Here is a 10,565-nt window from a genome sequence, read left to right on the forward strand (position 1 = left end):
CCTAACATCTTTTGACGTAGAAAGCCTTGACCGAAGAAAGATCAGAGGATAATTCTCTGAGGAGTGGCAGGGGAAGTTTCCTGCTCTGAATTGTACTTCCACCCTCCCCTCATTGGGTAGCTCCTCGTTCGCACCATCCAGCCGACAACAGCTCTTACTGACTTTGTAGTGTGGCTCTGTCTGGCCCTTTCTCATCGTGGCTCTTCTGTGTTTCTTTTTTCCCCCTCTGCAGCCTTTCGGCTTTGGAGCTCTCGGTGCTGAAGCGAGAGGCCAGGGGTCGGACGGAACAGGTTCTCTGCATCGGAGTGAGGCCCCCTCTGTGCTGCAGTGGAGGGCTTCAAAGACGCAGCTAGTTCGGTAAGTCCGAGATTCGTGGGTGTCGGGGTTTAATTCGTCCCGGCGGATCTGTGCAGAGAATGTTGCTTTGTAATGAATCTCGTACGCAAGTAACTCGTGACTTCAAGTAATCGGCTGCAGCCTGTGATTCGATGTGCTGACTCGTTATTTTCGGTGCGATGGACCCTGGTGTCTGTGACTCTGTGACGAGTTGAACATTAACCCGGGCTTCAGCCGGCCGCCGCCCGCGTTCTGCACGCTAATCGTCTGCTCTTGTCGGCCGCAGGCTGGATGCATCACGCGGTAGAGCAGTTTGGCGGCCGTGGCACACGGGATTCCTCCCCTCTGGACGGACTCAACCGGGGGCCATGGGCTCCTGTGGGGGCCCGCACCTGGCAGCCACCTGCCAGGTCTGTAGTCATGACGACATGGACTCAAAGTAGCACAGCCCCTTTTTGTGCGTGTGTGTGTGTGTGTGTTAACTTAAATGCACCTCTGCCCCCCCCCCCCCCCACCCACCCATCAGGTGTTTGCCTGGAATGAACCAACACCAGCTTCTTTCCCATCTACCTCCTGGTCCCATGGGTGGGCTGAACCATCCCAGTAAATTCTTCAGTAATGGGTAAGAACGTGAAAAAAAGCAAAGGATGAAGCCGATTTCTGTTTGATTTTGATTTAGACTTTTTGCTCTAGACCCGTACGAGGTGGCGAGAAGCTTGAGCTCCCGCAAGCAATGCTGCCAGGTCTGCAGAGGGAGCAGCAGAGACCCCCCCCCCACCCCCACCCTCCACCTCCACCTCCACACAGAGCATGGGAGCAACTCGGTCAGCTGTATGACTCCCACCTTCCTCATCCTCCTCAAGGGCACCCTGTTCTGCCCCTGTCCAATGAGCACCCGCTCCGTCTGTATAATGGAGGATATGCAAGCAGTGGCGGCCCTCCCCCAAGCCAACCCCATCACCCCCCCGGCAGGCCGAACCAACTGCTGAAGGTGAATAACAAAGCCGTCGAATGGCTTCGTGTCATAATTGTGCACCAGACAAAACAAATGGCTGCTTTGTCTTTGTTTTAGTTCGGGGGTCCTCAGGAGCAGCACGTTCCCCGGGGCCCACCATTGCTGGGAGATGAGATCTGGGCTCAGGTGCACCAGGTAGGACTTCTGTAATTGGCTGGGACCCTATTACATCATCCATGTAGACACAGGATGGTCTGTCTTCGAGTCATTTCTGCAGCAACCAGACGGACGAGACACGAAACGCTGCCGTCGCTAAGATTACGCTAATAATCCGCTAAATAATCCATCAAAGGCTCGTTTTCTCCTTGGAATGACACTGCACTGGTCACACTGGTCGTCCATCTTTGTCCATAGCAGAGGGGTTACCCAGGGAAAATGCTAGGTCAGCTGAAGAGGCCCGGCCCTCCATTGGGGAGCACTCTGTTATCCAGCACACACCCCCTCTGCTGTCGCTGCACCCAACCTCCCGCCCGGCCGTTGAGGACTGTCCCAGCCCCAGCAAGAGGAAAAAGAGTTCGGATCAGGTAAGAGGCAAATCTTTCAATAAATGAACACAAAAAACTGAAAGCTGCACCTTTGTCATTCCTGATTGTTTGTAACGCCCCCCCCCTCCTGTGTAGGGGTCTTTCCCTGGGCTGCAGCGCTTCCCTGGCCACGCCTCGTCTCAGCCCCATTCGTCTGTCCACCCGCTTCCTCCAAAGCCGGCCTTTTGGAACCCCCTTCACAAGAACAGCAGCCCCTGGCAGCCCCAAACGGCCAACCGCAAAAATCCACTGTCCCAGGACTTCCAGGTCAGAGCGTGACGAAAGCGTTCCCCGAGTAGATTTAGGGTCATTAGGATTTATTTTGATATCGACGGCGATCAATAGTCAAACTTGAATTGATCTTAAAGATGTGTTGCTTTCCCTTAGCTGACTGAACCAGAGACAAAGTATTTTATATTGCTCTAATCACCCTCTGTTGCTTTGCTGATTTTTTGTTGTTCTTTTTTTTTTTTATGGAACAGGAAACCAACAAACAAGGAATAGGCATCTACCCCCAAAGGTCCCCTCCTGCCCCACCCACCCCGATACCAAACTCCTCCACGGGCAGCTACAACCAGGGATGTTCTCCGCAGCTCCAGTCGCCTCACTCCTCCTACTTTACCCCCGGCTCCAAAGTGGGGGGGCCAACCCCACCCTGCCCGGCCATAGAGCCCCACGGTCCTCACGTCCCCAGAGGCCCTCTAATCGGGGGCCAAGCTACCGCTCAGACTGCATCGACCCTGAACAGGGGAGACAGAGAACAGCATCTGCATGCCAAGTTGTCACCAGCAAACCCCCCCGCAACCAGCAACGGCAACAATGGCAGCAGCAACAGCAGTAGTGTGCCTTACAGCCACTTCCTGCCTCATCCAGGGATGGGGCACCAACGGCCCCCTCCTCCTGCCAGCAGCAGCACCTCAGTACCTCAGCAGCAGCGAAGTGGGCCCCACGAGGCCTGGAGATACCAGAGCAAGCCGGGCGGCCCCCCCCTCGTAAGTAGCCGTTAGCCCTGCGTTTGTTGATGTATATGCAGCAGTCGGGTAAAAGCTCGCCTGTGATTGGTTGGAACGGCAGCGCAAAGAAAACAAGCCAGTCATGCATATTTGGATGAAGAGATGGATCCGTGATTTCCAAAAAAGTAAAATGTGTGGAGCTGTTAAGGGTTCAATTCGGGGACGTTTAAGCAGATAGTTTCTTGTTTTTAATAGCTGACGCTTATTCTGATTTATGGGATGATATTGTATGTAGAAAATTCCGCTGTAAAAACTGCTGACTCTAAATGCTAATGACAGAAGAATGTCGACCCTGGTTTTATTTTATTTTGTGTGTTGTCCCCTCCTGGAAATGAAGAGCATCACTTCAGGAAATGTTTTAATGGCAAAAGTCACAGTTTTTCACAGTGATCACTATTTAAGCTTAGATTTGTATTTCTCCTCAGGAGTCGGGCACCTACAGGCCTCCAGGATTGCTACCTCAGCAACAGCAGAGCCACAATCAGGTCGTGAATAAACGGGTTCCAGGCCCCCCCCAGCATCAGCATCATGTCAGCCGTGCTCTGCCCCCCACCGGTTCCACGCCAACATCGGTCATCACCCCTAATTTCCCCATAACGCAAGCCTCCTGCTCCGTCGGCGGCTACGGCGGCGGCTCGAGGAGAGTGATGGCGGCTGGCCAATCCTCGTCGACCACATCGCCCCCTAGTGGTCGCCCGGTGAATAAAGGCTGCAGCGTCAACAGTTGGCAGAGAGGAGGCAGAGATATACCTCAAACCTCCATCAGTGGCGTCACTAGCCCCGCCCCTCAGCTGGAGGCGCTGCTGCAGCCGAGATATCAGGGAGGCCAGATTGCAACCGCCAACCAATGTCAAAATCAGGAGCTGCCCACGCTGCAACACGGGCGCGCCAGGTCCCAGTCCACGAAGGACAAGATGTCACCCTATGCTCAGGAGGTGGCGCCGCCACCCCAGTTATCATCCCAATCTTTGTTCTCAGGCCACCAAAGGGCAGGAGACAGTGTGATCACAAGCAGAGTTTCATACTGCCCAGCTCCTCGCTCCAATTTCAACTCCGCCCCTCAGCCATCCAATCAAGCGCTGTCGTCCAGAATGCGTCATCAGCCGGAATCTGCGTCGGCCCAGGTGCATTCCCAACCCCCGTTTCATCGTCCAGCGCCGACCTCTGCGCCGCCGCGCTCCATCGAAGAGGCTCTAGACAAGCTCGACGCAGAGCTAGCGGGTCACATGCAAGCCGAGGAAAGGAAGAAGAGGGACAGAGAGGAGCGAGAGAAAAGGATGAGAGAAGAGGAGAGGCTGAAGAAAGAGAGGGAGACGAGGCTAAAGAAGGAAGAGGAGTGGAAAAGGGCCCTGCAACAGGAGGAGGAGAGGAAAAAACGAGAGCTGGATAGGCTGGAAGAGGACAGGAGGAAACGAGAATGGGAGAGGAGGAGGAAGGAGGAAGAGGAAAAGAAGAGGATGGAGGTGGAGAGGCTGGAGGAGGAGAGGAAGAGGAGAGAGTGGGAAAGGCAGGAAGAGGAGAGGAAAAGGAGAGAACTGGAGAGGAAGGAGCAAGAAAGGAGGAAGAGGGAGTGGGAGAGGCAAGAGGAAGAAAGGAAGAGAAGGGAGGCAGTGAGGCGGGAGAGAAAGAAGAGAGACCTGGAGAGGCAGGAGGAAGAGAAACAAAGGGAGTTGGTGGGGAAAGAAGAGGAGGAGAGGAGGAGGATGGAGCGAATCAGGGAGGAAGAGCCGTGCCGTGCAAAATGCAAGGAGCAGACTGCAATTGAAAATCTGGAGAGACTGCTTTCCGGCAACTCTTCATCTCCTCCTCCTCCTCCTCCTCGCCTGTCTGCCGTTTCTGCCACCACTTCAGGCCCGTCGCCGCCCGGCTCTCGGGCGTCACCCCCCTACCCATGGCTAAGCCGCGGCGGCGTGCTCCTCCCTCCGCAGGGCCAAACGGCCACCGGCGCCGCCGCCGCTCCGGCGGAGAGGCTGCGGCCGCCCCCCCTCACGCCTCAGACGGAGCACGCCAGGGAGAAACAGAGGCAGAGGGAAATGTGGAGCAACAGCAGCGGCGTGCATTTCAGTCCCTCAGGGGCGAATCAGCCCGCGTACAACAAGCCCCCGGCAATGCAAGCTGCCCCCGGCCAATCCAAAGAGCCGGAGAGCAGCCACACCCCCCTCCCCGCCATGGCGCTCAGGGAGCCCCCCAAACTCTATCAGGCCTTTCCCAGAGAAAACCTTCCATCCGCGGCTACGGGGGGAAACGGCGGCAGGTGCATCGGCGACTCCGGCGGCAGCGCGCAGTTCGAGGAAGAGCCCCCCGAGATGTCCACCTTGCTCCCCGACGGTCTGGCTAACATCATGGCCATGCTGGACGAATCCATCAAGAAGGAGGAGGAGATGTTCAACTGTGAAACGAGCGGCTCCCCGGGGCTGCGAGAAGCCTTCCCCGCCGGCGTCCAGCCGATCCAGGGCTACTTGTCCGCCCCGGATCTTATTCCAGCGACGAAGCACCAGCCCAGCCAGGAAGACTTCGGGTCCAATCCCCACGCCAGCCCCCCCGTCCTGAGTCGCCAAGGCTCTCTTGCGTCCCCTTGCAGCCGAACGTCGTCTCTCAACGAGGAGGAGGAGGAAGACCCGAAGCCTTCGTTCGACTCCCGACGGCCACTGGACATGGGGGTGGGCGTAGGCAACACCAATTACCGCCACAGTGACCTGGCGAAACTGTACGGCCTCCCCGAGCAGACTCGAAGTGAAGCTGACGAGGATGAGGAGGAGGAGGAGGAGGAGGAGGAGGATTCAGAGACCCCATCTTGTTCCCCGCCACCACAAAGACCCCACCTCCACCAGACGGGGGTCAACAGCATGTTCAAGTCCCTCGCAACGGTCCTCGAGAGCCAGAAGTACGCTTACCGGGGCGGCCCTTTCGGGAGGCCCCCTCCATCAGCGCTCGTTGGGGTGAAGTATTCCTCCTCGCTGTCTCTGGGCCCTGACATCTGCCGCCAGCAGCACGGCGGCTCCCCCACATCCGACTCGACGAACCCGCCCTTCAGCCCGGCTCCGCCTCCGCCTTTAAAGTTCTCGCCTCTGCCGGAGGACAAAAAGCCGAAATCGGAGGACGCCGATGTTTGGAGGGATGCGGAGAGGAGAGGATCTGTGAACGGGGGGAGCGTTTCTACCACGAAGGCGATCAAGGATGAGCGACCGCTGACGACCATCTCCGAGTCCTCGCTGGCAGAGTTGGGCAAGAGCTGCGAGATCATGCTCAGTCGGCAGTCGCTGTCGAGCCAGGAGCCTCGCGATGTGCGCGGCGGCCACGGGGACGCGCAGGGCAGGCACAAATCTGGGAAAACGAAGGGGCGTAAAGAAAGAGGCAGGAACGGCGATCGGGATAAGGAAAGGGAGAAAGAGCGGAAGAGGAAGCACAGCAGCAGCAGCCGGAAGCACGAGGAAAGGAAAGAAAAGAAGAAGCATCGGGATAAGAGGGAGGCGACCGCCTTCTCCTCCTCCTCCTCCTCATCGTCATCTTCCACTCATTCCAGCTCGAGCCACAGGCGGCACAAGGAGAAGAAGGATCGCCGGATCCTCGGCGACCTCAACCTCCAGAGCAAGCAGAGTCATTACGACGGCGACAAGAAGAAACACAAGTCGGCGTCGGGCGCCGGCTCCTCCGGCGAAGGGGATCGGCCCGAATGTTCCTCCAAACGCGGTCAAGACGCCGAATCCGGTCCGTCGTTGGGCACGGACTTCCTGAAACTGAAGGCCCTGTCAGACGGGCCGCCAAAGGAGCTAAAGATCCGCCTGATCAAAGTCGAGAGCGGCGACGGGGAGACGTTCATTGCCTCTGAGGTGGAGGAGAAGAGGATCCCCCTGGAAGACATCAGCATCGCGAACACTGCCAGTGAAATCCTCCGCTCCTGCAAGTAAGTGCGCGTCTCATTTTGGCTCGTGTTCCACGCTTCCAAAATGAAATGACCTTTCCGGCGTGTTTACGGAACGGCGAGAGAAGCGTTTGCAATTGGAATGGAACGACTGGGCAGCTCCTGGAATAACGGTTCGACTGATCTCCGTTTCCTAGGGGAGCCAGAGTGAAAGGGAAGCTCCGAGAGTCTTACCTGCTCCCGGCCTTTTCTGTCAAGCCCGTGATGACCTCGGAGGAAGCCATTCCCCGAGAGAAACTCAACCCTCCTACGCCCAGCATCTACGTACGTAAATATAGTGCTATGTTTTATATAGAGGTATATAAACTCGTGAGAAGTTCATCGATTGCTGTGTTTTGTAACAACATTAATATTTGATCAGAATGAAATGCAACAGACCCTAAAGGTGATTTGGTGTTCTATAAACCAGCGGTCCTTATAATTATATAAACCTTTTTCCTGCCACGGACCGGTTTCATGCCGGGTAATTAAATAAAAAAAGAGGACTATGATCTTACCAATAAAGTTTATATTATGCACTTGCAATAACTATTAAACAAGTATTACACCAACATCTACTCACCATTAGTTGTGGTCTCAATAATCGCTTCTGTCCTTCATGGGCACGTTTTTTGTTTAATAAATTCCACATTCTTGTTTTTTAATCCAGAGTTCTTGGTCTCTATACGTGCCGAAGCAGATTCGAACCCTTCATTGCCTCGTTAACGAAGCCAGGCAGCAGGAGATAAACCGTGTTTTAAGTCTGACTCCTGGTTTGTCTGTTTAAAATAAGTTTTCTTTTCTTCTTCCTCCTCAGTTGGACTTTCCTCCTTCGCAAAGAAGCTCTCGAAACGTTTTTTGTTTGTTTTTATTAATTTCCGCTAGTTTACGGCTGTTTTTTTAAAGTAACGTATCGCGTGACCAAGAAAATTCACAGGCGAGTGTTACGTCGGAGAATATCCGGTCGTTTTTCAAAATAAAACACCTTTTAGACGCTACTAATCGATACAACGGTTAGAAATTAGTTATTCTTTCTGAGCGGCCCGGTAACGAACGCCTCACGGACCGGGACCACTGCTACAAACAATCCATTTCACCAGAACCAGTCCGTAACTTGCATGAGCTGCCCCCTTCTACTTTGCACTCATGATATTTTTGTCGTTGTCTGCAGTTGGAGAGTAAGAGGGACGCCTTCTCGCCCGTGCTGCTTCAGTTCTGCACAGACTCGAAGAATCCCGTTACTGTCATCAGAGGCCTGGCTGGGTCGCTGCGCCTGAGTGAGTGACTCTCCGCACACAGTGCTCGTGGTTAGATCTTGACACGGATGCAGAGAAAGTGAGACTAAAGCGTAAAGGAGATGAGCGGTAAAGTTCACGCCCTCGCGTTGTGTCAGATCTGGGGCTGTTTTCGACCAAGTCGCTGGTGGAGGCCAACGCGGAGCAGGCGGTGGAGGTTAGGACTCAGGTGCAGCAGCCTGCGGACGAGAACTGGGACGCCAGCGGGACGGGACAGGCGTGGCCCTGCGAGAGCAGCCGCTCCCACACCACCATCGCCAAGTACGCCCAGTACCAGGCCTCCAGCTTCCAGGAGAGCCTGCAGGTAATCGGTCGGCTCGGGTAGAAAGTCGGTGCGACGGCGCCGCCGCTGCGGTCAAAGCTCATAAACATGCCATCTGTCTTCAGGGCGAGAAAGGCAGCGATGAGGAGGAGGAGGAGGAGGGGGATGAAGATGAAAAGGACAAGCCACCCAGCAGTTCTGATACTCCCAGCAAAGACCTGTCGAAGGAAAATAGCAGGTAAGGAGCAAAACGTTCCACGAAAGGCTCCGGCTTTTTGCGTTTGCGGCCGGATTGAAATGATTTTCTTTCCTCTCAGTCTGGAGCAAAAACCGGTCGGGAAGATCATTAAATTCGGCACCAATATTGACCTCTCGGATCCCAAAAGGTGAGTCAATCCCACCACGCCCGCCTGCTGTAGCTGCGACGGCCAGATGGTCTTTTTTTTAACGTCCCGACCTGTCGTCCGTGCTCAGGTGGAAGGCCCAGCTCCAGGAGCTGCAGAAGCTGCCCGCCTTCATGCGCGTGGCGTCCGGCGGCAACATGCTGAGTCACGTCGGACACACCATCCTCGGCATGAACACGGTCCAGCTGTACATGAAGGTCCCGGGGAGCCGGACGCCAGGTAAAGGGGAGGTTGATGTACCGGGCCGATGGGGAAGCGAGATCCACGCCGGTGCTTAAACACCAGCGTGTCTTTAAACAGGTCACCAGGAGAATAATAACTTCTGCTCGGTGAACATCAACATCGGCCCCGGAGACTGCGAGTGGTTCTCCGTGCACGAGAACTACTGGCACGCCATTAGCGACTTCTGCGAAAAGTGAGTCTGCGTCTTTTTTTACGGTGGCTCGGCGCTTCCTTGACTCGCCGGCTGTAAACCGCCTTCCCCTCCGGTTCAAAGGCACGGCGTGGACTACTTAACGGGGTCCTGGTGGCCCGTGCTGGAGGACCTCTACAGCTCCAGCATCCCCGTGTACCGATTCATCCAGCGGCCCGGGGATCTGGTGTGGATCAACGCCGGAACCGTGCACTGGGTCCAGGCGGTCGGCTGGTGCAACAACATCGCCTGGAACGTCGGACCGCTCAATGGTGCGGAGATCTCCAGCGTGCTAGCCCGACGCGACAGCGTTTTTTTTTTTTTTTAGGGGTTGGCGTTTGTACGTTTACCGGTTTTGTCTCGCGCCCGCCCGCAGGTTACCAGTACCAGCTGGCCCTGGAGCGGTTCGAGTGGAACGAAGTGAAGAAGGTCAAGTCCATCGTCCCGATGATTCACGTGTCGTGGAACGTGGCCCGCACTGTGAAGATCAGCGATCCGGACACCCACAAGATGATCAAGTGAGCAGGCGAGATGCGGCCAGTATTCCAATGTTGCCATAGTAACGGCAAACGCCTCGGAAGAGCTCCGCACAGAGACTACAGCCGCTCCCGAAGGGAGAATATATTTTGCGGAAGCTTTTGTGTTCAATTGGTGTTTTTTTTAAAAAACTACAGAACGCCGTCTGTCCGTTTGCCATCCTGACAGACACTGCCTGCTGCAGTCCATAAAGCGCATCCAGATCCTGCGGGACCAGCTGGTGGCCGGAGGCAAGAAGATCTCCTATCAGAGCCGGGTGAAGGAGGAGCCGGCCTACTACTGCAACGAGTGCGACGTGAGTCACTTCAGCCGGAGGAATCCCACATGAGGGAAAGTAGAGCGCCTTGATTTCAAACATTTAAACGGGTGATGGCGTTTGCAGGAAATTTGGAAATATCACCAAAGGTTGGAAGCCCTGTAAAATTTCACGTTTCAAATCGTTTTTGCCAGATTGTCACTCTTTTCTCTCCAGAAACGGTGAAATTATTTTTAATTAAATACAAATAAAATTTGATGTGCTTTTCACAGCAACGTTTCGCGTCCCACCCACCCCCCCCCCCCCCCCTGACTGATGTCGTTCACTTTCGCCGCAGGTGGAGGTGTTCAATTTGCTGTTTGTGACGAGCGAGACGAGCAGCAGGAAGTCGTACGTGGTTCACTGTGAGGACTGCGCGCGGCGCCGCAGCCCCGCCCTCACCAACGTGGTGGTGCTGGAGCAGTACCGCACGGAGGAGCTCATGAGCGCCTACGACTCCTTCAGCCTGGCAAGTCCGCCTGAAATGAGATTCCGACTCGAGCAAAATAGCAATCGATCGATCGATCGATTGATTGATTGTGTGTTTTCTCACCAGGCCCCCTCCCGATGA

At 55.3% G+C, this 10,565-nt stretch overlaps 1 protein-coding gene across 1 annotated transcript; it reads left to right on the forward strand.

Annotated features, from left to right (window-relative positions):
* Positions 1-255: 255 nt before the first annotated feature.
* Positions 256-10,565, forward strand: kdm6ba (lysine (K)-specific demethylase 6B, a). The gene is given in 21 exon segments (XM_068756152.1): positions 256-357; positions 623-746; positions 863-958; positions 1,030-1,327; positions 1,409-1,486; positions 1,706-1,757; positions 1,760-1,875; positions 1,972-2,142; positions 2,358-2,867; positions 3,314-6,792; positions 6,948-7,074; positions 7,961-8,066; positions 8,183-8,388; positions 8,472-8,584; positions 8,664-8,732; positions 8,821-8,969; positions 9,051-9,165; positions 9,247-9,434; positions 9,539-9,680; positions 9,868-9,994; positions 10,293-10,565. Coding segments are annotated over 20 exon segments (6,534 nt in total). The 5' UTR covers positions 256-357; positions 623-627.

Source organism: Brachionichthys hirsutus, chromosome 23 (assembly GCF_040956055.1).
Source record: "Brachionichthys hirsutus isolate HB-005 chromosome 23, CSIRO-AGI_Bhir_v1, whole genome shotgun sequence".
NCBI classification, from domain to species: domain Eukaryota; kingdom Metazoa; phylum Chordata; class Actinopteri; order Lophiiformes; family Brachionichthyidae; genus Brachionichthys; species Brachionichthys hirsutus.